General features: G+C 41.3%; 1 protein-coding gene across 1 annotated transcript in view; it reads left to right on the top strand.

The window, feature by feature from the left end:
- nnt (nicotinamide nucleotide transhydrogenase) overlaps positions 1-26,606 on the top strand; it is a 29,802-nt gene extending 3,196 nt beyond the window's left edge. The window contains exons 3-22 of the mRNA XM_058057583.1: positions 416-645; positions 896-1,113; positions 1,195-1,282; positions 1,357-1,445; positions 1,518-1,705; positions 2,937-3,070; positions 3,144-3,335; positions 4,982-5,135; positions 8,635-8,796; positions 10,487-10,597; positions 12,128-12,273; positions 12,368-12,563; positions 12,735-12,968; positions 13,987-14,147; positions 15,578-15,757; positions 17,186-17,345; positions 19,529-19,610; positions 21,342-21,460; positions 22,659-22,774; positions 24,848-26,606. Of these exons, the coding sequence (XP_057913566.1) occupies positions 416-645; positions 896-1,113; positions 1,195-1,282; positions 1,357-1,445; positions 1,518-1,705; positions 2,937-3,070; positions 3,144-3,335; positions 4,982-5,135; positions 8,635-8,796; positions 10,487-10,597; positions 12,128-12,273; positions 12,368-12,563; positions 12,735-12,968; positions 13,987-14,147; positions 15,578-15,757; positions 17,186-17,345; positions 19,529-19,610; positions 21,342-21,460; positions 22,659-22,774; positions 24,848-24,991 (3,104 nt within the window). The 3' untranslated portion in view covers positions 24,992-26,606. The remainder of the gene's footprint in view (positions 1-415; positions 646-895; positions 1,114-1,194; positions 1,283-1,356; positions 1,446-1,517; positions 1,706-2,936; positions 3,071-3,143; positions 3,336-4,981; positions 5,136-8,634; positions 8,797-10,486; positions 10,598-12,127; positions 12,274-12,367; positions 12,564-12,734; positions 12,969-13,986; positions 14,148-15,577; positions 15,758-17,185; positions 17,346-19,528; positions 19,611-21,341; positions 21,461-22,658; positions 22,775-24,847) is intronic.
- The last annotated feature ends 236 nt before the right edge of the window (positions 26,607-26,842 follow it).

The raw sequence follows: 26,842 nt of genomic DNA on the forward strand, positions 1-26,842 counted from the left end.
ATTCCTGTCGAATTGCAGCTGATTTTTCTATTTTGCTTTTTTATGAAGCTATATATTTAGAATGTGCCGCGGGCCAATAAAAAAAATAAATAAAAAATAAACTCCACGGACACCCCTATAATTAAAGACTCCGTTCTCCCTGTAGCATGTATAGCTTTACGGTCTTTGCAATTTCTATATTTCCAATTCACACCAATAATTCCACACCGAGGCTGTACCAAGCTAGCAAGCTTTGTGGGGCACGACGGAGTTTAACCAGGTGTCACTGGTGGCATAAAGACCGATACCGTTGTTCTGCCAACATTGTCACATCTGCATATTCATAACAAACCCAACGTTAAAGTATCATTTTCAGATGATGGATAGGGTGTAAGCTGCAGTCTTCTTTTGTCCCCGCCAACCCCTCCTTCTTCAGGGGTTCCCTACAAGCACATCACAGTCGGCGTCCCCAAAGAGATCTTCCAGAACGAGCGACGTGTGGCGCTGTCTCCTGCTGGCGTCCAGGCGCTCATCAAGCAGGGCTTCAATGTAGTGGTGGAGTCCGGCGCCGGGGAGTTTTCCAAGTTTCCGGATGAGCAGTACGCTCAGGCGGGAGCTGCCATTAAAGACATCAAAGACGTCCTGGCGTCCGATGTGGTGGTCAAGGTAGGCACGCTTGGCAGTGGACATGTGGACCCGTGGTGGTATGGACAGGTTTGGGCACCCCTGGTCATTTACTTGGAATGACTGATCCCAACAACCATTCCTTTAGAAGGGAACATCTGGAACATGATCAGGGGTCCTAAAACCTTTTCTCATACCTGTGTTGTTGCAAATGTTTCAATACAGCAGGTTGTAGTAAATGCGAGTGCTATGATATGCTGTGATATTTTTATGCTATTTTTCTGTCTTCCAGGTCCGTGCGCCCATTTTCAACCCGGAGCTGGGCGTCCACGAGGTGGAGCTGATGAAGGACGCCGCCACCTTGATCAGCTTCATCTACCCGGCCCAGAACCCTGAGCTAATGGACATGCTGTCCCAGAAGAAAGCCACCGTACTGGCCATGGACCAGGTGCCTCGAGTCACCATCGCCCAGGGCTACGACGCCCTGAGCTCCATGGCCAACATCGCCGGGTGGGGCAATGATGCCTTCAAGGGTGCATGGTGATGCTTCACGGGCCAAATCATTGACTTTCCACTTTTCCGTGTCGTCAGGTACAAGGCCGTCGTGCTGGCAGCCAACAGCTTCGGACGCTTTTTCACGGGCCAGATCACTGCGGCCGGGAAGGTGCCACCCGCCAAGGTGTGTCTCGTGTGTTTGGTTAATCTCGCACTGCTCAGAAGATACCTCAGCGCTGTTATCTTGCACGTGATTAGGTGCTCATCATCGGAGGTGGAGTGGCAGGGTTAGCAGCGGCCGGCACCGCCCGCGCCATGGGCGCCATCGTCCGAGGCTTTGACACCCGGTTGGTTTTCCCACATAGAGAATTAACTAAAGGTGATGGCGTCTCACGCTTCTCTCTCTCTCGCTCTTCCAGGGCTGCAGCGTTGGAGCAGTTCAAGTCTTTGGGGGCGGAGCCGCTGGAGGTGGACATCAAGGAGTCAGGAGAGGGCCAAGGAGGCTACGCCAAAGTCATGTCCAAGGAGTTCATCGAGGCCGAGATGAAGCTGTTTGCCAAGCAGTGTCAGGACGTGGACATTGTCATCAGCACTGCGCTCATTCCCGGTATGCACGCGTACGTCTCCGCCCCCAAGTCTAGTATTGGTGCAGCCCTATTTAGAATATTGGAAAACAGGTTTTCTGTATCTTATTTTTTCCTATTGCATTTACCATGTTGGTAATAGGACTATAGGGTTGTTATTTCATGTCTAGAGGGCTCTAATGATGTAAAATTGTTTTTAGAGGGTCAGGTTTTCTTTGCTTAGTGTGTCTTATTTTCACTTAGGTCTACTATATTAAGTAATAAGAGTATAAAGATTACTATAGGGGTGTTATTTCATGTCTAGAGGGCTCTAATGATATTCAATTGTTATTAGGTTTAGGTCAGGTTTTCTTTGCTTAGTGTGTCTTATTTTCACTTAGGTCTACTATATTAGGCAATAGGAGTGTAGAGGAGACTATAGGGTTGTTATTTCATGCCTAGGGGGCTCTAATGATATTAAATTGTTTTTAGAGGGTCAGGTTTTCTTTGCTAAGTGTGTCTTATTTTTACTTAGGTCTACTATATTAGGTAATAGGAGTGCAAAGATTACTATAGGGTTGTTATTTCATGTGTAGAGGGCTCTAATGATATTAAATTGTTTTTAGAGGGTCAGGTTTTCTTTGCTTAGTGTGTGTTATTTTCATTTAGGTCTACTGTATTAAGTAATGGGGTGTAAAAGTGACTCTAGGGTTGTTATTTCATGTGAAGAGGGCTCAAATTATGTTAAATTGTTTTTAGAGGGTCAGGTTTTCTTTGCTTAGTGTGTGTTATTTTCACTTAGGTCTACTATATTAAGTAATAGGAGTGTGAAGATGACTATAGGGTTGTTATTTCATGCCTGGAGGACTCTAATGATATTAAATTGTTTTTAGAGGGTCAGGTTGTCTTTGCTTAGTGTGTCTTATTTTCACTTAGGTCTACTATATTACGTAATAGGGGTGTAAAGGTGACTATAGGGTTGTTATTTCAAGTCTGGAGAGCTCAATGATGTTAGTGTATTTAAAAGGTTGTCAATAGGTTTTCCTATATGTAATGCGTTTTTATATTCTCTTATGTCGCCTATATTGTGTAATAGAAACACTAAAGTGACTATAGGGGCGCTATCTAATGTTTAATACAAATGTTGAAATGTGTATTTAGAAGGTTGTAAACAGGTTTTCTATACTGTAACTATTCCATTTCTATATCAGGAAGAGTGCACTCTGCACATGATACAAGCACAAATACTCATCCGGCTTTGCTTTTACATGTTAGGTAAGAAGGCTCCCATCCTCATCACCACGCCCATGGTGGAGAGCATGAAGGACGGCTCAGTGGTGGTGGACCTGGCTGCCGAGGCGGGAGGAAACATCGAGACCACGGTACCCGGGGAGCTCTCTGTGCACAAGGTGATGGCAACATTACTCACCTGGTAGATGACCCCTAGGACGTCCAATGACTCCTTTCGTTATTGTTTTGCAGGGTGTGACCCACATCGGCTACACGGACCTGCCCAGCCGTCTGCCCACCCAGTCCAGCACGCTGTACTCCAACAACATCACCAAGCTGGTACGGGCCATCAGTCCCGACAAGGAGAACTTCTACTTGGACGTGAAGGAGGTGTTCGACTACGGGACCATGGATCACGTCGTCAGGGGCTCAGTTGTCATGCAGGTATCAGATGCCCCGAAGCAGGCCTGCTGTCTCACATGTAGTTTCCTCTTATGGCCACCAGGTGTCACCCATACACCAATTTACACGTTCTTGTAGGCTCCGGCTTCCTTTCCTTTTTTATGTTGTTGCAACATCAATTTAGATATGTATCATATCATATATGATATATCACTCTTACATATTTGCAAAGCCAGAGACATAGGCCAGGTGTATCTAATGATTTGGCTAGGGAGTGTACTGCAATATACTGTAGACCAGTGGTGTCCAAGGGGCGGCCTGGGGGCCATTTGCAGCACACAGCTGTTTTTTCTTGGCGGTATCGGAAATTGAGAGTTGGACAATATTGGCATTTCGGTATACTTAGTTCTAATATTATGGAATTATAGGCAAATATTATGAGAAGTAAATTGATGATTTTATGAAAAGATTATTTAAGAAGGAAGTTAAACTACTTTGGAGGTGGGGGGGCAGAAATGCAAAATAAAACTGCTGTAATTTTATGAGAATAAAGTCAATATATTAAAAGAAAAAAGAATGGGAATAAAGTAGGCATTTATTGGACTATTTAGGTTTTGGGAATAAGCTACATTGTGGGAATACAGTAAGAATAGCAGATTTCTGGAAAATTATTTAAGGAAAAAAAATGTGGGGTAAAAAAAATGGTAACGATGTGACAAAGCTGATATTAAGAAGAGGCGATATAGCGATAATATCGAAATATTGATATTTCCTTTAAGCACGATATCAAAACCAGACAGTAGACTGGATTTGCACTGTATCTCCCTCACCCCTGCATGCAGGCGTCTGCGGTGGAAGGAATAAGTTGGAAGGAATACGATACGCTGAGTAACGTGGAAGTACTTGGAATTCAAAGTATCAAAAATAATTTTCACCACCTTTAAAACCTGGTGTGACGCTCCGGACTGTGTGCCACGCTCCGATTACGTTCCTCAGGAAAAAAGTGGCCCATCACATACCGAAGGAGGAGCTGCAAGGAAAACCTTGCACTCGGCCACGTCTCCGGCACACATTTAGGAGACCCGAGTTCGATTCCACCCTCGGCCATCTCTGTGTGGAGTTTGCATGTTCTCCCCGTGCATGTGTGGCTTTTCTCCGGGGACTCCGGTTTGCTAGCTTCATTGGCCACTCCAAATTGTCCATAGGTATGAATGTGAGTGTGAATGGTTGTTTGTCTATATGTGCCCTGTGATTGGCTGGCCACCAGTCCAGGGTGGACCCCTCCTCTCGCCCGAAGACAGCTGGGATAGGCTCCAGCACCCTTGACTTATTCTTCTTGATTTTTCACCATGTGGCCCTGGCTGGATAAAGGCCTTGCCCCCCCCCATCCTACCTTCATCACATCATTGATCCTCATCATATTGTTGGGACGCTTTTGCTATTTTAATCAAGTCTCTGGAATCTTCTTTTCATTTGTTGTCCCCCTCCTCCCCCAGTGAACAAATGAAGTATACTCGAGTGTTTTATCTGTATTTTCTTACAGAACGATGCAGATATGACTAATTGTACCTAGGAACCATTAGTCAGATGTTGACGTCTTTGTCTAATGTTACGGTCATGAGACGTTGAGGTGTAATAAATGTCTTGTCGACCCGATTGCTCTCATTTTCTGTTTGTTTGCATTTCAGGATGGAAAGAACCTCTTCCCGGCTCCTCAGCCCAACAACCTGCCCGTCGCCGCCCCCCCCAAGCCCAAGTCTGTGAAGGAGCTGGAAGCAGAGAAGACTTCCCAAGTCTCTCCCTTCAGGGCCACGCTAACCTCCGCTGGCGCATACACCGGAGGTCAGTCGGTGCAGCGTGGGTCGGATGTGGCGCTGAATGCACCTTGGCTTGTCCCGTAACGTTTGTTGTGCTGGGGGGGGGGCTACCATGTGTACCACTTCTGGTTCGTAGGACATGCTTGACCCAGCCACAGTCAACCCCCACACCCCAATTTGATATCCGCCCATACTGATACGCTTTTAAGATCAGAGCTCTCTTTGCTTTAATATATGCCCGTGCCAAAAGAAAAAACATCCAACTGTTTTGGTTGGCTGTGAACGCATCATGTGGAGTACTGGCTGTTCATTGATACTCTTTTGGCTACATTTGCTGATATTGCTCTAGCTATGTTTGCTGCTATTTTTCTAGCTACGTGTACTGGTACTGTCTTGGCTACATTTGCTAATATTCTTCTAGTTATGCTTGCTGGTACTCTTCTAGCTATGTGTACTGGTACTGTCTTGGCTACATTTGCTGATATTCTTCTATCTATGTTTGCTGGTACTCTTATAGCTACGTTTATTGGTACTGTCTTGGCTACATTTGCTGTTATTCTTCTAGCTATGTTTGCTGGTACTCTTTAGCTACGTGTACTGGTACTGTCTTGGCTACATTTGCTAATATTCTTCTAGCTATGTTTGCTGGTACTCTTCTAGCTACGTGTACTGGTACTGTCGTGGCTACATTTGCTGATATTGCTCTAGCTATGTTTGCTGGTACTCTTTAGCAACGTGTACTGGTACTGCCTTGGCTACATTTTCTGATAGTTTTCTAGCTTTTTTGCTGGTACTCGTCTAGCTACGTTTACTGGTACTGTCGTGGCTACATTTGCTAATATTATTCTAGCTATGTTTGCTGGTAATCTTCTAGCTACGTGTACTGATACTGTCTTGGCTACATTTGCTGATATTGCTCTCGCTATGTTTGCTGGTACTCTTTAGCAACGTGTACTGGTACTGTCTTGGCTACATTTGCTGATAGTTTTCTAGCTTTTTTGCTGGTACTCTTCTAGCTACTGGTACTGTCTTGGCTACATTTGCTGATATTCTTCTAGCTATTTTTGCTGGTACTGTTTTAGCTACGTTTACTGGTACTGTCGTGGCTACATTTGCTAATATTCTTTTAGCTATGTTTGCTGGTACTCTTCTAGCTACGTGTACTGGTACTGTCGTGGCTACATTTGCTGATATTGCTCTAGCTATGTATGTTTGCTGGTACGGCACCAACTGCCCGTGCTGTGCTTGGGCCCGCTTCCCAGCCAGAGCTGAGGGGCGGGGCAGGGTGTGCGAGGAGGTCGGCTTTCGCGGGTCAGCGACAAGGTGGAGGTTAATCATCAGGTCTCCCGGGTCAGCGCTGGAATGTGGGCGGGGGGTGCGAGGTGTCACAGGCCCAAACAGGGCACCCTCTTAGCATCAGGAAGTGCGTCAAATAAAAGCGCCGTCACGCTGAGTGTTTTGTTTGAAGCGCCGCCGCCAGTGGTTCCCGCGGTGCCACACAGGCCTCGGTGTGCGTGTGCGCCACATGCGCTTAATTGCGAGTCGCACGTTGTTGACTAGTACTTAACGCCCACCGCTCACCCGGCCGCTCGTTAGCGTGGACGTGTAATTCAGTAGTTTGGGATAATAAACTGCCATGGGGGGTTTGGGGTGGGGGGGCTGGCAGGAAATGAGGAAAACGTGAATGGTCACATGCCAACGTGGGAAATGTATTCCATGGAAACCGCTGCCTTGCCAAAGTGACTTATACTCAGGTGGGGAAGGGGACCGGGGTGAACCAAATCAATCTGTGGCGGTCCAGTGGTGGGTCAATGGGGGGATCCTACAAAAATAATCTTGCACTTTTATTCTGAAAGGGATTTCTTTCTTCAGCTTGTTATCTATTGGAAAGAAATACGCTGTCAATCAACACGCCACAAATGGACAGGAAGTTATCAACACGGGTGCGTTTATGACAAAGCAAGGGAAATGCACCACGCCGCCTGTGTGGGTATCAAAATAACACTTGCATGCAAATAGACATGCAAAACCATACCACAAGGCATGCTGGGTAGTTAAGAATCTCAGATTTTGAGGCTTTTTATTGGTATGTTTTATTGAATTGGATTGACACAGAATTGAATTGGAAAATGGAAGAAATAGCAGTAACTTTACAAAATAAAGTCAAAATATTAAATGGAAAAAGTAATCATTTTACAAAAATAATATAATATTATAAAAAAAGTTTAATTTTAGTAGGATAAATTTAAAATATTAAAGAAAAAAAAGTAATTAAAAAACTTTTAATATTATGAGGAAATAACCAAAACACAATATAATTGTCATTTTTGGAAAATTTAGTTGCTGAAAAAGTTCTAATATAATTGTGAAAAAGTCCAAATATTATGGAAAGAACATTTACAAGAATGTTAAAATTGCAGTAGTTTCATGAAAAGTGTCAAAATATTATGAAGGAGCTTCGGAAAAGAGTTATAAAGTTGTGGAAATAATATTAGAAAAAAGTTATAATCTAACCAGCAGCGACACAATTTTATGGGGAGAAATAGAAAAATTCTACTCGCTCAAATATGGCATATGAAAGAAAAAATATTTTCATTTGTTCTGTTTTCATTTGTCTTGGAAAATTAGGTTGTGGAAAACGTTGCAAGATGGCAAAATATTATGGGAATAAAGAACAAATTTGGAGAGGAAAATTTAAGAAAGTTGGACCAAAATAGATCATTTTTAACAAAAATCATTTTTAACAAGCAATTTTCAGAATAAACTTGTATTACAAATGTAATTCCATGAAATTGTGACTCTTTTGCACTTAATATTTTGACTATGGAGATGTTTTTATTGTTACCTAATGACATGACGTATTACAATTATGCCCCTAAGCTAATGTGACAGAAATGACAACCTTCTTTCTTTTATTTGTTATAACATTACAAGTGCAAAACATTTCTTTAATATTACACCTCCTTCCTATGAAAATTATAATTTTTTAAATTATAATTTTTAAAATATATTTTTATTATTTTCCCTTATAGTATTAGAGTAGTAGAAGAAAAAGCATAGGGTTGAAATATTCAAGAAAAAAAAGCATTACTTAAAAGTAGTAGTAGAATGTAAAAAAAGAAGAGCAAAGAGTGAATTAGATGATAGATATGACTGGAATATGACCCATATTTTACCTATATATGACCGGAATCTGATCCATATCTGACTTGAATCTGATCCATATCTGACTTGAATCTGATCCATATCTGACTTGAATCTGACCAGAATATGACCCGTATCTGACCGGAATATGACCTGAATTTGACCCATATCCGACCGGAATCTGACCAATATATGACCGGAATATGACCCATATATGACCAAGCTGAGCTATATACTGGCTACAGTAGTACTTCTTAGCATATCTACAAACTAACTGGGAACCCCTTGGACAACCGTGGGTTAAAGTGAATCCTGTTGTGTGATGAATGAAATGATTCGCCAATACCGGAGTATAAACTGTGATTTCTCCCCCCCCCCAGGCATGGGCACGCTGTTGGCTTTGGGCCTGTCGGCCCCCAACGCCGCCTTCACGCAGATGGTCACCACCTTCGGGCTGGCGGGCATCGTGGGCTACCACACCGTGTGGGGCGTCACCCCCGCGCTGCACTCGCCGCTCATGTCGGTGACCAACGCCATCTCAGGTTAGTGATGATGATGATGAATGTTCTTCAACACATGAGAACTTAGATGCCTGGACCCAAACAGGAAGTTGTGGTCGGCTGCTGCTGCTTAACACAACGGGGTTAAGAGGTCGGTTTTGGGGGGGGGTAATGCGTGCATGTGTGTGTTCTCACCGCTTTGATCCCCCCCCCACAAGGAACCACGCTGAGGGTAGGAAGTAACACACCAACGGTGATCTTTCGGGGTCAGGGTGGTCTTCTGCTCGTTTAGACATCAGAGCAGGCGGTGGAGCGAACACGGACACTTTTCACATCCTTTAAAACTTTATTGGCAAACAGGCCAGTCTTGCTTTTATGTTGACACCTCGGCTGCTCCCACCTTCAACTTTATTCTTTCTCACATCAGTCATTGAAAGTCCACCATCTTTGTAGTTCAAAGGAAGTCTGCATAGCACGGCCTGGCATACTGCACTTTCTAAAAATAGCATTCAACAAGAAAAATTCACAGAAAAAATGGAAAAATCAGCATTAATTTTACAAGAACAAAATATGGGAATGAAATCCGAATATTACAAAAAGAAAATTCTTGAAAAAGAGTGGAAATAGTTGGTAAATTGAAGAAAAAAAACATCCAAATGCCAAAAACGTAATGTTTCAAGAGTAAAGTCAAAATATTAAGAAAAATAACTCAAAAAAGTTCTAACATCAAACAACAGCAAGACAGTCAGAATATTATGAAAAAAAAAATTATAAAGTAAGCTAAAAGTTATATCACATTTTGCAATATTTTTTGTCATCCAAAAGTATCTTGTTTTTTGTAAAAACATTTTGGTTAAATAATTTTAAAATGTGTACTAGAAATGATAAATTACTGCTGTGCTATGTTTCCATTTGGATTCCATTCCAATCAGTTGATGTTTTTGCTTTACATATGAACATAAGCAGACACTTGGCGCTACCATGCTAGGTGTTAGCGTACTAACATCATTATATTAGCAATTTTAACATTTCCAGATGTAGGCATTTATACAAGCGGTAAGCACACATCTATTATCTTAGCCGTTAGCATGCTAATATTAGCATTGTTAGCATCCTTTAAGTCCCTAAAACCTTTCCATGGTAGGTTTTCATGGTCCAGGAATGTGAATACGTAGATGAAATAATATAGGACTAATATCTGTGGTGACGGCATGGCGGTGTAGTGGTTAGCGCGCAGACCTCACAGCTAGGAGACCAGGGTTCAATTCCACCCTCGGCCATCTCTGTGTGGAGTTTGCATGTTCTCCCCGTGCATGCGTGGGTTTTCTCCGGGTACTCCGGTTTCCTCCCACATTCCAAAAACATGCTAGGTTAATTGGCGACTCCAAATTGTCCATAGGTATGAATGTGAGTGTGAATGGTTGTTTGTCTATATGCCTGTGATTGGCTGGCCACCAGTCCAGTCCGCCTCTCGCCCGAAGACAGCTGGGATAGGCTCCAGCACCCCGCGACCCTCCTGAGGAAAAGCGGTAGAAAATGAATGAATGAATCATATCTGTGATGTAATAACAAGGGGTGGAGCATGGCGCTAGGTGCTTTTCTAGTTGTGTTGAAGTGGTTGGTGCGTACAGGAGGTGATCTATCCAGCAGGTAAAAGGTCACAATGACAATATTAGGTATGTAGACGATGTCTGTTGTTTCCTATGAGACCAAAGGTTTTTTTCTTTTGCAGGTCTGACGGCCGTGGGTGGTCTGTCTCTAATGGGCGGTGGCTACGCCCCAACCAGCACTGCAGAGACGCTGGCCGTGCTCGCAGCCTTCATCTCCTCGGTCAACATTGCTGGTGAGTCGCCCGCACCCAACGGGCCGGTCCGTCTTTGCCGCCAATAAAATTTCAGCTAAGGAGGAAGACTGGCGGGTCTGCCTTTGAATGCGTGGCGCCGCCTTTTCTGATTGGCGGCTGGGTTGGACACGTTTGTGACATCTCCATTTTCAGGACAAAGTGTTGCTCCATAGCTCAGCTGTTTGCTTTGTTAGCTAGCATAGCAATAATTCCACCGATGCGTATTGACTTGACGTCTAGAAGGTACAATCAGCAAAACGCATTCTGGTGTTTTTCTTCAGGATGGAAGCGTACGCCATACTCACGCTTCATCCGTACCGCTGTCCAAAGGAGGCTGGCCCAAGGTTTTCCAAAAATTACAGCTTTTAGTTTTGACTTTAAAAACTATATTTTTTCTATAATTCAGGCCTATGGTAACATTTTTTTCTAATATTATGAGCTTATTCTCATAAATTTGCCACTTTTTACTTGTTGGAATGACCTTTTCTCATCATGTGTTAACTTCATCATTTTAAAATTACAGCTTTTGTCAATTTCTGTTTTTTTTTACATTGTCTGAATAGGACCATACTATACTATACCGTACTGTGCCATACGTACTATATTATACCATACCATACCATACTATACCATATTATACCATACTATACAATACCGTACCGTACCGTACTATACCATACCATGCTATATTATACCATACCATTCTATACTATACTATATACTTCAAATGTGTGTACTATTTGTCTCCAAATATGACTTTATTCCATATTACAATTTTCCCACAAACTAATTTTTTCCCAATTGCCACTTTTTTTTAAAAAGACTTTTATTAAGACTTCTCTTTCTTTAACATTTCCAGTCTATGCCGCAAAAAAAATTCCTTTCCTTTCCTATATTCAAGTTCATAAATTGCTACTTTTTTCTCCTTAAAATACAACTTTTCTTAATGTGTTAACTTTATTTTCACAAAATTGCAGCTGCTTATTTCCAAAAATAAAATATTAATATTAAAAATCAAAATATTTAAACTTTCCCCCTGAATGTTAAGCTGGTATGTTTATTTCCCCACAATGTTATGACATAAAGAAATCATTTTTCTTTAATATTTCAACTTTATGCTGCTAAATTGACCCCAAAAACCAAAACAAGACCAAACTGCGAGTCTTCTAGTACGGGAGGGGGGGCCTAAAGTATCGGCTCACGCCATGTTGCCGTTCCAGACAACTTGAAAGTGGGACATTTTGGACCTCCAAGTCGGACAAAGGGCGTTGGAGCGGTGCTGGATGTCCTGTCATGTTCCCGCCTCTCTCCTTTACAGTGGAGAGAGGAAAGCGGAGCGTTTCTACTTGAATTGTCCGCACTGACATGTTTAAAGGTCACTCGTTACTTTCCTGGCTTGGGTTGTTGGGCTTGGCAACGCTCGTCCTTGTCAGTAGTTCTGATCTAAGGACTGTAGACCCCTCGTCATCTTCAAAGTTAGTCTCGAGTGTTGGCTCCAAAGCTCACATGTGGTCTATGGGGGCTTTTCAGGCGGCTTCCTGGTGACTCAGAAGATGCTGGACATGTTCAAGCGTCCCACCGATCCCCCCGAGTATAACTACCTTTATCTGCTCCCGGGAGGAGTCTTTGTGGGGGGATACGCGGCAGCGTTGCATTCAGGGTACAACATCGAACAGGTGGGTGACCATGGAGTTAGGATATCATCCCGGTTTCTTTGTTCGTCCAGATTTTGCACACATGCAACTCGCTTCTTTGATCTTCTTTGACCAGATGATGTACTTGGGCTCTGGAATGTGCTGCGTGGGCGCCCTGGCTGGCCTCTCCAACCAGAAAACAGCCCGCCTGGGCAACGCCTTGGGCATCATGGGTGTCGCAGGGGGCATCGCCGCCACTCTTGGCGCTCTCAAACCCAGCCCCGAGCTCCTGGCGCAGATGAGCGCCGCCATGGCCGTGGGCGGCACCGCTGGTGAGTGGCGGCGGGAAACGTCTTTCGCATCTTCGACATGCTAATTGTTCCGGGAACAAATCTGAGACGCAGACTAAACATCCGCACGTATCCAAACACGGTGTTCCACCTCATCAACAACACATGCGTCCTCATCCCAGATGAGATTTGCCGATCCTCTGTACTCCGCAGGTCTGACCATCGCTAAGAGGATCCAGATCACCGACTTGCCCCAGCTGGTGGCCGCCTTCCACAGCCTTGTGGGGCTGGCGGCGGTGCTGACCTGCGTGGCGGAATACATGGTGGAGTACCCTCACTTCGCCACCGACCCCGCCGCCAACCTCACCAAGATAGTGGCCTACCTGGGCACCTACATCGGCGGGATCACCTTCAGCGGCTCTCTGGTGGCGTACGGCAAGCTGCAAGGTTTGGGACGCTTCCGGCGAAACTAAAGCCCAGGATGCAGCTAAATTATACAGCTTAGATTTAATCTCAGCTCTGTCGTATATGCTACGTGAAAAAGCACGATTGACTTCAACGCCTTGCTCTTTTTGGTTTTAAATCTTTTATCTTAATTTGAGGACATTTTTTTCTCAAAATATTCCCATATTATAACTTTTTCCCCAGCCTATTTTTCCCAAAAATATTTGACCAAATACGGTATTTTGTTATTTAATATTTCAAGTTCATGGGACAAAAATGACATAATTTTTTACAGGTTTATTCTGGCAAAATTCCACCTTTTTTCTTGTTAGAATGCAACATTTTGCATGACTTTATTATTGTAAACAAAGAAAATAAGGCAGTTTTTTGCCAATTTTCTTCTTGGAATTAAGACTTATTCAGACTTGCCATAATATTAGAACTTTATTATAACCTTTTTACACAACATAATTTTCCATAAATTATTTAAAAAAATATTTTTTTGTCATATATTTATATAACTTAAAAACTCCACCTGTTTCTTCCATTTCTGATATATTTTAAAATGTTCTCCAAATAATTAAATTAAATTTATGTACAGAAAATTTCAAAATACGTATTCCCACTTTATCACTTTATGCAACCTCATTTTCCAAAAAAGACAACTTTATTTTGTTTTGTTTTTCAAGTCAAACTAAAATGACACATTTCTCACAAGACCACTTAAGTCACAGTTTTACGTGACTACTTTTCCTCATTAAAATATTTTTTTTTTCACAACATTTTCATTTTATTCTGGTAAAATTACAGCTGTTTTTTCCGTTTCCAAAAAAAAAAATTCAACAATTTGAACTGTCACCAGAAATGTAAAAAAAGAGATGAAATATATATTTAACTTCTTAGCATATCTACAAAATATCAAAGTTGCATCCTGTGGCCCCCACTGGAGGGAAAACCTTTTGCATTGTTGTTGAATGGTGTGCCCTGAACTTCCTGTTTGACGTGTCTATCAATCGCGCAGGAATGCTGAACAGCGCCCCCCTGATGCTCCCCGGCCGCCACGCCCTGAACGCCTCGCTGATGGCGGGCTGCGTCGGCGGGATGATCCCGTACATGCTGGACCCGAGCTATGCCACTGGCATCACCTGCCTGGGCTCCGTCTCCGCTCTGTCGGCCATCATGGTACGTACTGCGGGACTTGGAACTCGGCCCGTGTTTGCACAGTGAAGCATTCATTTTTTATGGGGGGTGGGGGGGTCAGGTCAAGGGGCCTTTCGGCGGGGCAGATCAAAATCCGTAAAACGCCGACGGACGGCGCGTGTTAGAGGTTGTGATTTCCATCAGGAAGGGGGGCGGACGCGTGCGAAGGGGAAGTCAATAAGCGGTTTGTTGCGCCCGCAAGTCTCTCTCGTACTCTGGCAGCCGTCGGGGCGAAAGAAGGCTCCACTTTGTGCGAGCGCCAACTTCCTGCTTGCACTTGACTCTAATTATGTTGGGCTTCACCACTAGAAAGTCACACTTGGCCTTTTCAAAAACGCAGCAGCAAAATATTCTAAACAACCCTATTCAGTATGAATTAGTATTAATGTTTCAATAGATGGCATAGGGCAGGGGTCGGCAACCTTTACTTTGAAAAGAGCCATTTTACCCCCCACTGAAGCAAAATGCCTGGAACCACAAAACTTAGGTTTAAAAGAAGAGAACATAAGAAATAAAAGTGCAGTGAGTGTACATGTGTAAGGGATGCCAACCAGTAGGGTTAGTTGGCGGCCTGTTTCTTTTAGCTGGCGACCAACGGCTGGGATGAGATCACATGCTGAGCCAATCAGGAATCTCCCACCGTTTTGGAGGGAACTTTGGGCTATCAAAGTAGTTCAGATAAGAAAAGACCAGTTGATGGCGTTCTCTTGCTAGTATTGGAGATAAACGTATATAAATGTATGTGTCAATTACTGTAAACATACCTGATTTGTTTACAAACAGGTTTCCATGACGCTATTATTTTTTTTAAATGATCTAATATATTTTTAGAAATGTCAAATAGCTTAGAGGGCGGCACGGCGGTCGAGTGGTTAGCACGCAGACTTCACAGCTTGTAGACCAGGGTTCAATTCCACCCTCGTTTGCATGTTCTCCCCGGGTACTCCGGTTTCCTCCCCCATTCCAAAAACATGCTAGGTTAATTGGCCACTCCATAGGTATGAATGTGAGTGTGAATGGTTGTTTGTCTATATGTGCCCTGTGATTGGCTGGCCACCAGTCCAGGGTGTACCCCGCCTCTCGCCCGAAGACAGCTGGGATAGGCTCCAGCGCCCCTGCGACCCTTGTGAGGAAAAAGCGGTAGAAAATGAATGAAATAGCTTAGACTTTTGTCTTCCATGTTTACCTGAGAGAGAAAACTAAATAGCATCCTGTCTGCTCATCCAAACAGCAGGCCAGGATGCATTCATGGTCTCACACAAAATTGGATTTTTCAAAACTCATATTTTAACACTAAAGGCACATTTGAGTTGTGAGAAGATGGATCATCCTCGTGTGTGCTCGGTGGAGGCCGTCCCTGGATCACTGAGACCTCCAGACGCTCATCCCCCCCCCCCTGTTTTATCCTCCAGGGTGTAACCTTAACAGCCGCCATCGGGGGCGCCGACATGCCGGTGGTGATCACCGTACTCAACAGTTACTCGGGCTGGGCTCTGTGCGCCGAGGGCTTCCTGCTCAACAACAACCTCCTGACCATCGTGGGGGCGCTCATCGGGTCTTCTGGCGCCATCCTGTCCTACATCATGTGCGTGGTAAGTCCCGCCCAGCCCCGAAGGGATTCCTTCTTTGACTCAAGCTGGCACCGACTGTTCTCAACACTCCCCCCCCCCCCCAAAAAATAACTTAACCTTTCATCAGAGATGAGGATGCAACTTTTACACATTCAGATACAGTATACTGCATGAATATACAGTACTGTATATCCACTGTTCTATGCAGTATATTTATGACCATATACTCTATATACTCCATATTCACATTCATATACTCTATATACAGTATACTGCATAAGTATACAGTATACTGTATGTTTGACTGTTCTATACAGTATATTCATGTCCATATATACTATACTGCATGAATATACAGGATACTGTATGTTTGACTGTTCTATACAGTATATTCATGTCCATATATACTATACTGCATGAATATACAGGATACTGTATATTGACTTTTCTATACAGTATATTCACATTAATATAATCTATATACTGTATATTCATGCAGTATACTGTATAGTGACTCTTCTATACAGTATATTCACGTTCATACGTATATACTATACTATACTGCATGAATATACAGTATACTGTATATTTGACTGTTCTATACAGTATATTCATGTTCATTTATACTATACTATACTATACTGCATGAGTATACAGTATGCTGTATAATTGACTGTTCTATACCGTATATTCACATTCATATATTCTATATACAGTATACTCCATGAATATACAGCATACTGTATTTTGACTGTTCTATACAGTATATTCACATTCATATACTCTATATACAGTATACTGCATGAATATACAGTATACTGTATCTTTGACTGTTCTATACAGTGTATATATATACATATACTATTACATATTATATTAGTATATTTCAACATCTCAGGCCTGTCATGTAGGTGAAAAAGCATATTCATATCGACTTCAGGATATATTCTCTTCATTTTTGCTGTTTTTAAGTTTCCAAATATTTCTACTTTTTCCCTAAATAATCCTCATACATTTTGTTTCCTGAATATTATGACTTTATTCCCATATTAGAACCTTTTCCAAAATCATTTTCCAAAATGTACAACTTTATTTTTTCTTTCTCATCATATTACAATAAAAATATATATTTTTTCTTTATTTCATTTTTTTAATCTATCTTTTATGTAAGTCTGTTGGCCAACTTTTATACTACTATTTTTACAATATGACTTTTTTGTTTGCTGTTTTGACTCTCTAAAATGACACACACTGGTCACACTGCTGTTCCTCTTCCGTCCACCAGGAGGAACTCTAACGTTGTCTGCAAAGCCAACTTGTCCACAAACTAAACCTCAGGCTTTTCAAGGCCTTCCATCCTTTGGTGTTGTTTTGCAGGCCTCAGGGTGACTAAAGTAGACACGGGCAATGGTCAATCTTAGAATGGTAACATCACCATGTCTTCCCCAGGCCATGAACCGTTCTCTGGCTAACGTCATCCTGGGAGGCTACGGCACGTCTTCCACCGGCACCGGCAAGCCCATGGAGATCACGGGAACACACACAGAGGTCAACGTGGATCAGACGGTCGACATGATTAAAGAGGCCCAAAACATCATCATCACTCCAGGTAACACACACACACACACACACGGGCGTGGAAAAATATGGCACCTTGACTTTGCCATCCACCTCCCTCTTAGTGTGTGTTCTGTTTATTCAAGCCTTTCTGAACCCGTGTTACATCATCGCTTTGTGAGGCTAATTGACAAGGTTGAGTGTGGCCTCACTCCCCATGCACACACACACACACACACACACACACACACAGAGGAGGGTACATTCTTGAGTCTTTGTGTGTGGTCGTAAGTCGTGGCCGCAAGGTGATGCACATAAACGTCAACCCAAACGTCCTCATAGGATTGGGTCCAACAACACTTGTCTCGATACTTGGATACCACAATCATCTTTTCTAGACATGCCAAAAGGTTGTATAGTGTATAATTCAATATACAATATACACCTTTTCATATAGGTGGGAAAAGCACATTATTCATATTTATATTAATATTGAGAAAAAATTCTGAATAATTCAGCTTCTTAAAGTAATTAAATAATTTCTTCTAATCTTAAATAATTCAGTTTTCTTAAATAATCTTAAATAATTAGACTTTATTCCCATAATATATCACTTTCACAATTTTCCAAAAATCACCACAGTATTGTACTTTTTCTCATTATTATTATAACTTTTATTAATTATTTTTTCTTGAATAGTTCTATTTTTTCCTCATAATTTTCTTCTTGTAAAATGACTGGAATGACCCGACCCACATATTTTGGCTACCAATCATATTTTTTTCAATAGTCTGGCACATTCAATGTGGTACTGATGTTCATTTTTTAAATAATAGTAATAATAATAATGATAAACATAATAATAATAATAATTGTTACACATTGCTACAAAATCTTCAACAAACTGTAATATTTGTGTTTATGTAACAAACACTTTTTCCATTTATAAGTCGCTCTGGAGTATATAAGTCGCAGGAACAGCCAACCTATGAAAAAAGTGCGACTTATAGTCCGGAAAATACGGTAATACCCTTTTCTGTATTATTTCAGCTTCACGCTACTGATTATTTTTCCTCGTCATGTTTTTCTTGCAAAATTATGACTTTCTTGTTAGATTAAGTCATATTTTGTTAATATTTTGACTTTCTTCTTGGAAAATTGCTGATTTTTTTTCTTTTTTTTGCTGTTTTTTTTAAAATATTTTTTTGTGAAATTATTTTGTTTTAATGTGCTGTGGGCCAATAAAAAACAAGCTAGTAGCGTAAGGAAGTGTGCTTGGAGCCGTTCCTGTCTTGTGTTAACGCGTCTAATAAAACACGCAGCATGAATGCCAATGAACGGTAAAGACGTCCTAATTGGCAGAACAGCGTGTAATCAAAGCTCTGATTATTTTCTCTGCTCTAATAATCAGCAGTGTTGCCTTTTTTTTCCGCCATCCCAGTGTTTTCATTTTGACGTTTGAGTCGGGTCCCAGCTGTCCGTCACCCCAGCTGATTGGCATCTGGGGGAAAGATTAAGACTTTGCTGAAGAAATGGATTTCCATGTTTGGCTCTTCTTAGAGCGGAATCATGGACTTGTTTGTTGGAGTTTGAAACTCCTGTCAACTTCCTTGGCCGATCCAATCAGGACTTTTTCTGGTTTTTGTGTGATTCAGCTTTTGTTGAAAGTTTTCACCCAAATTTTGCCCTGGTTTTTGTACCATGAAAATCAAAGTTGTACGAAAAAGTTGTTTCCTTTTGCCTTGATTGGAACAGATTAATTGGATTGATATGATATAGAAGATATAGATGATATAGACATAAGAGGGGAAAATAAGACATAAATATAAGCTAGAATAGACATAAACGTACATGTTGACGTTGGCAGAGTTCCTTGTTACTTCTGTTGTCTCATCAATATTACATAATACTGACACCTAGTGACCAGTCTGGAATACTACATCTCATCACAACGTCTGGATGCCTTATATTTGTATTTTTACTTCATTTGGACATTTTTATGTTTAAAAATGCTTGATTTAGGCCAGCAATATGTCACATTTGCTTAAGTATGCACTTTTTTTTTTTAACTAAAAGCTGCAGCGATGATTTATGAGTAGACGCTGAGCCAGATGCAGGACTGTACTTCCAGAATGTTGAATGTGTGATTTTAATCATTTTGTGTGTGGGTATGTGTTGTTAGCGTGATTTTTGCACAGCGTGCTTGTCTTAGTGCGTGTTTGAACCTGCTTGCAGGGTACGGTCTGTGTGCCGCCAAGGCACAGTACCCCATTGCTGAGTTGGTGAAGAATCTTAAAGAGGCGGGCAAGAACGTCCGGTAAGTCAACATAAATCCACGCTATTAGCCACAGCACATTAATTCCCATATTTCTTCTGTCTGAACGCAAAATGCCTTTGATCTAAAGAGTCCTAATGCCTTTGATCTAAAGAGTCCTAATGCCTTTGATCTAAAGACTTCTAATGCCTTTGATCTAAAGAGTTCTAGCCTTTTCCAGTTTCTCAACCACTTCACATCGTTCCAAAGTCCAAATTCTCAACTTGATTGGGACATTTTGCCTTCTATCATGCTAGGTGTCAGCATGCTAATGTTAGCATTGCTATCACGTTAACATTAGCATACTGGCATTTGTGTCCATTTTCATTGGATCTAAAGAGTTGTAATGCCTTTTATCTAAAGAGCACCAATGCCTTTGATCTAGAGTTTCCAATGCCTTTGATCTCAAGTGTCGTAATGCCTTTGATCTAAAGAGTTCTAGCCTTTTCCACCTTTCTCAACCCATTCACATCGTTCCAAAGTCCAAATTCTCATTGGATCTAAAGAGTTGTAATGGCTGTGATCTAAAGAGCACCAATGCCTTTGATCTAAAGAGTACTTATGCATTTGATCTAGGGTTTCCAATGCCTTTGATCTAAAGTGTTGTAATGCCTTTGATCTAAAGAGTTGTAGCCTTTTCCACCTTTCTCAACCCATTCGCATCGTTCCAAAGTCCAAATTCTCAACTTGATCGGGACATTTTTCCTTCTATCATGCTAGGTGTCAGCATGCTAATGTTAGCATTGTTATCACGTTAACATTAGCATACTGGCATTTGTATCCATTTTCATTGGATCTAAAGAGTTGTAATGATTTTGATCTAAAGACTTTTAATGCCTTTGATCTAAAGAGTTCTAGCCTCTTCCACCTTTCTCAACCCATTCGCATCGTTCCAAAGTCCAAATTCTCAACTTGATCGGGACATTTTTCCTTCTATCATGCTAGGTGTCAGCATGCTAATGTTAGCATTGTTATCACGTTAACATTAGCATACTGGCATTTGTATCCATTTTCATTGGATCTAAAGAGTTGTAATGATTTTGATCTAAAGACTTTTAATGCCTTTGATCTAAAGAGTTCTAGCCTCTTCCATCTTTAACACATTCACATCGTTCCAAAGTCCAAATTCTCAACTTGATTGGGACATTTTGCCTTCTATCATGCTAGGTGTTAGCATGCTAATGTTAGCATTGCTATCACGTTAACATTAGCATAGTGGCATTTGTATCCATTTTCATCGGTAGACACTTATGTAAAGCACCATCATATTAGGTATTAGCATGCCAACATCACTTTAGCATTGCTAGCATACTAACATTAACATAGTAGCACACACATTATATATATTCATTCATTCATTCATTTTCTACCGCTTTTCCTCACGAGGGTCGCGGGGGGTGCTGGAGCCTATCCCAGCTGTCTTTGGGCGAGAGGCGGGGTACACACTGGACTGGTGGCCAGCCAATCACAGGGCACATTTAGACAAACAACCATTCCCACTCACATTCATACCTATGGATAATTTGGTGCCGCTGTGTCCTGGTTTGTTTGCTGTGTTATATAAATTCTTCGTGATTAAAATCACTTTCGTCCTCCTCCAACGCTCCTCCTCCAAGTGTCTTTTTCAACAACACGTCCCAGACGCCACAGCCCTCCGCTAATGCTACTAAAGCTGGCAATGCCATTGGAGGCAGGGCTTGTGGCGCGTGGTTGATAATGGTCTTGTTTCCGCAGGTTTGGCATCCATCCCGTCGCCGGCCGTATGCCAGGTCAGCTCAACGTGCTATTGGCTGAGGCTGGCGTCCCTTACGATATCGTCTTGGAGATGGAGGAAATAAACGAGGACTTCCCTGGTGAGAAGATGAAGAGCAATCATAGCACATATGTTAAAGCCTTCCCATTTATTCCAAACAGTGATGGTCTGTTCCAGGGATAAACTGTGGCCACCACTAAACCTGTAACCCCCCCCCCCCCCCCCAAAAAAAAAAAAAACTTTTGCAGAAATGGAAACATTTGCAGTCATTTTACAAGAATAAAGTCATAATATTAAGAGAAACAAACGTTATTCAAATGAAAAAAGTTGCATTTTTATGACAGTAACTTTATTTATATCCTCAAGAAAAAATATGGTGGTAACTGAGAAAAAAATTAATTAAATTGTAATTTTACAAGAACAAAGTCAAAATATTTCAAGGAAAAAGCAAAGTAATGAGAAAAAGTTGTGATTTTATGAGAATCACATTGTGGGAGGACAAAACATATTAGCAGCATACAATTTAAATATGAAAGAAAAATTACGTTTATTTATAAGTTGTAATATTATGAAAAAGAAAACAAAGTTTTAATTTTTGGCAAAATTTATTAAATTGAAAAAAATGAAATATTTAACAATATTTTATATTAATTTAATTAAAAGAGACATTGAAAAAATAAAGTTGAAATGTTGGAATATAATTTAATAAAATGCAATTTTATGTGAATAAATTTTAAAGAATAAATGTAATATTATGAGGAAAATTATTGACTTATTAAATACTTGAAATATTAAAGTTGTAATATTATGAGAAATAAACAAAACAAAATAAAGTTGTTTTTTTATTGAAAAATATGTTGGGGGGATGGAATAATATGTGAATAGATCATAATCATAATGATGATTATTCAAAAGGAAAGTGGAAGAAATAGGAATCAGCTGTAGTTATACTTTACTTAAGTCAAAATATGAGGAAAAAGTTCACTTAGTTCAGAATTCAGAAATAAAAATAAATAAAAATATTTTAGCAGCTTAAAGTAGAAATATTTGGAAAATGAAATTGCAGGAAGAAAGTTATGTTACGAGAATAAAGTAAAATATTCTAGCAATAAAGGCGTAATTATGAGAATAAATTTGACAAGATAAAAAGTTTGAAAAAAAAAAACAGAAATTATTTATTTAATTTTTTTTTACCAGAATACATTCTAAAGATGAAGAAAAAGAGGATAATATTTATCTATTTATATATTTATTTATATTAAGAGTATAAATGTTGCTGAATCTTTGTGTCCAATCAGAGACGGACCTGGTTCTGGTCATCGGCGCCAACGACACGGTGAACTCGGCCGCCCAGGAGGACCCCAACTCCATCATCGCCGGCATGCCCGTGCTGGAGGTCTGGAAGGCCAAGCAGGTGAGACATCTGGCCGACGCACGCCACGTTATTATCATCGCTACATCCCCGGGCCCAAAATGGATGAAAAGCAACCCACACACACACACACACGGAGGTGGGTCCAGCTCCAGGTGCGGTCCCATCCTGATCCCATTAGGGGGTGACTGGGTCCCTGTGGAATGGCACCAAGCCTGGATCTGGAATAGATAGGAGGAACACAAGGAGATGCTCCTCTTAACCACGCATGCACGCACACGTACACACGTTCACACACACGTGCACACACACGTGCACAGGTGCGGCAATAAGAGCCAACATTGTGTTTATGGAAATGTTTTGTGTCGGCAAAGTAGAAGAGAAGCATGAAGCAGCCATTCCTCAACTTGGGCTAACTTTTAGGCCAACTACAAAAAGGTATTAGCTGATATCCGCTTCACATTCACACTCATACTCTTATGTGACCAAAGGTGACTATAGGGGTGTTATTTCATATCTAGAGGGCTCTAAATATGTTAAAAGCACATTTAGAAGGTGATCATCAGGCTTTCTATGCTTGATGTCTTATTTTCTCTTATGTCTACTATGTCAGGTAGTTGGAGTTTAAAAGTGACTATAGGGGTGTTATTTCATATCTAGAGGCCTCTAATGTTTAAAAGTATATATAGGAGATGGTAATCAGGTTTTCTATGCTTATGTCTTTTCTCTTATGTCTATTCTGATGAATTGTCAGGGTTTAAAGGTGACTATAGGGGTGTTATTTCATACCTAGAGGACTCTAATGTTTAAAAGTGTGTATATATAGGAGATGGTAATCAGGTTTTCTATGCTTATGTCTTATTTTCTCTTATGTCTACTATGTCAGGTAGTTGGCGTTTAAAAGTGACTATAGGGGTGTTATTTCATATCTAGAGGCCTCTAATGTTTAAAAGTATATACTATAGGAGATGGTAATCAGGTTTTCTATGCTTATTTCTTATTTTCTCTTATGTCTACTCTGATAAAATTGGGGTTGAAAGGTGACTATAGGGGTGTTATTTCATATCTAGAAGGCTCTAAATATGTTAAAAGGACATTTAGAAGGTGATCATCAGGTTTTCTATGCTTAATATCTTATTTTCTCTTACATCAACTCTGATAAATAGTAGGAGTTTAAAGTTAACTGTAGGGGTGTTATTTCATATCTAGAGGGCTCTAATGTTAAAAAGCATATATAGAAGATGGTAAACGAGGATTCTATGCCATATCTACCAAAATATTCCATTTATTAATAAGGAATCCTACTTTGCACTTGTCATGGTCGGGTCTGGAATCGTTGAACTACAAAGACGGACAACTTTTGGACTACATGACGTGTCTTCCACGTTTTTGACAGATAAAATAAATGCTGCTTTCCACATAGGAAATATGTCTGTGGTACAGTAAACCTCGGATATATCGGACTCGGATATATCGGAAATTCGCTCACAACGGACAGATAAAAAAGAACAAATTTTTCTGTAATGCATTTCCAATAAAAATTAATTGCATATATCGGATTTTTTATAACGGATTTCGCCTATTTCGGACAAAATCTCCAGTCCCGTTCCAATGCATTTCCATTAAATTTCCCTCGCATATATCGGATGGCCGCATCGTGGCGCTCCGATTCGCCGAATCGTGACAGGCCGCTATACGACGTCTGCGTTTGCAGCGTTGCCTGCGCGTCCAGGTACATTGGAAACATAGTCAAGGAAGTGCCTTTTTATAACGGATAAAATCCGATTTACGCATATACCGGATATAAATCCGATTTACGCATATACCGGATATAAATCCGATATATGCGTAAAACGGACATTTTCTGGTATACGCATATAACGGATTTCGCTTATATCGGACAAAACCAGTGGGAACAATTGAATCCGATATTTCAGAGGTTTACTGTAATATTGTGTGGATGTGGGCGTATCCTGAGCCTCTGGTGCCCTCTAGTGTATTTCTAGGGAGCGGAGGCCAGTGTGAGTTGTGGCTGACAGCAGCTCCTGTGGTATTAAAAAAATAAATAAATAAAAAAAAGGACCAACAGATGACCTGTGCTCCTGGTGCGTGCAGGTGGTGGTGATGAAGCGCTCCCTGGGGGTGGGCTATGCCGCCGTGGACAACCCCATCTTCTACAAACCCAACACGGCCATGTTGCTGGGCGACGCCAAGAAGACGTGCGACGCCTTGCACGGCAAGGTTCGTGAGGTCCAGTAGCCCCACCGCCCCCATCCCCCGGCCCCCGCCACACCCCCAATTCAGAAAGGGATCTCTGCCACAATAAAAGACAGCCATGATGACACCACAACATCTTACAATAATCAAAAAAACAAACGGCAGCGTGTACATCATGTTTGTGTGCTCGCTTCATGAAGGAAGTTATTATTGTTATTATTAATATTAATAACCTACAAGACAACATATGATAGCAAAGTACAGTGCTGTAATTGTAACCACAAAGATTACATAAGATGACACTTTCTTACTTTCATGATGATTCCGAGAACATTTGACAGATGTAGAAATACAAACTAATCATTAGATCAGGAGGTTGCCTACAGCCACAGCTGTGGATGGAGGCGTTAATTGGACCATTTAGGGTAATGAAGATGTTAGAAATGTAGAATTGACACTATTATTATTTTTAGAATGTGTGCTAGATAATGAACTTTCATAGAACTTAGAACCCTTTGTTGTTGTTTTTATTCTCTGCCGTCAATAAGCTGAGTGTAACAAAGCAATACAGTCCAGTAGAGTCGAGCATGTTTGTGTCGCTGCTTAGGAAGCGTAGGTATAGCTGCTACATGACATGTTGCCTTCATGGCCTACTCAAACCAACAAGTCCACATCTACAAACCTTTTAAAAAAAACAACAACAAAGTACCAGGAAGTAAAACGTTTTCTCCACATTTCCTGGCTAGCATACATTTTTTGGCCATTCAGAAGCCAGAAGAAGCCACCTCAGCTTCACTTAATCGGATAGTGAATGACAACATAGGGGTGTTATTTATGTCTAGAGGGCTCTAATAATCCAAGTATTGCATTTATTACTAAGAATGTTACTTCACTTATAACGCTGAGGTCAGGAATGGGTGATAAACGTGGTATGTTTCAATGCCACCAGGCAAAATCTTCATTTTTATTGGCCAAAAATATCCCTGCTGACGTGGGCGTACCCCGAGCCGCCAGCCTCCAGCGCTGCCACGTCTATTTCTACTCATAAAAAGATTGGAAAAACCCACCGGTGATTTTTATCCAGCTGTTTTTGTGTCTTATCCTTTTTTCTTTGTTGTCTTTAGCTTGATGAAGGAATTGGAAGTAGATGACGATGATATTATTCTTTAGCTTGTGGGGGATCGAGCAATCAAAGGGTACCTGCTGATGTGTGCTGATATTCCACCTCATCCTCTACCTCGCCGCAACAGCGAATAATAGCCTTCCTTTGTTGGGAATCCATGTGACCAATCACTCCTCATTTCCATGCTTTTATTTAGAAACTTGTGGCTTTTCTGTTGTGATCACCTGACCTCGGTTTGTTACTGTCGGGTAAAAAGGATGAAGGTTACGCACAATTTGAATATTTGGAGAATTGGGCTGTGTGTGCATTATAACGCCCCCCCCCCCCTCCCCCCAGGAAAGTATTTTTGTAAAAGCGACACCACGGCGTTATTCGTAGCGTTACGTTACGTAGCGTGCACCACCTGGTCATGCAATGCACATGATGGGGGGGGGGGTGGAAAGCTATGGAAATGTGAATGTTCTTTTCCACTTGTTGATCATGCATCCCCCCCCCCACCCCCACCCCTCAATAGAAGAATAAACTTGGATTTACACGACATTTCTTCCTGCTGTTTTACCGTCTACCACCACACGCCGTCTACGGTGGGTACGCTCCCAGCTTCACTTTCACACATTCTGTGCAATTTTACATTTAAAGTTTGAAGAAATTGCATTTTTAAAAATTAATCATAATCCTGATTTTTAATATGTACATTTACAAATGACAAAAATGGATCCGGGGGGGTCCCCAGGTCGGTTGAGAGACATAGTCTCTCCAATATGTCCTAG

The sequence above is a fragment of the Doryrhamphus excisus genome, chromosome 19 (genome assembly GCF_030265055.1).
Source record: "Doryrhamphus excisus isolate RoL2022-K1 chromosome 19, RoL_Dexc_1.0, whole genome shotgun sequence".
Lineage (NCBI taxonomy): Eukaryota > Metazoa > Chordata > Actinopteri > Syngnathiformes > Syngnathidae > Doryrhamphus > Doryrhamphus excisus.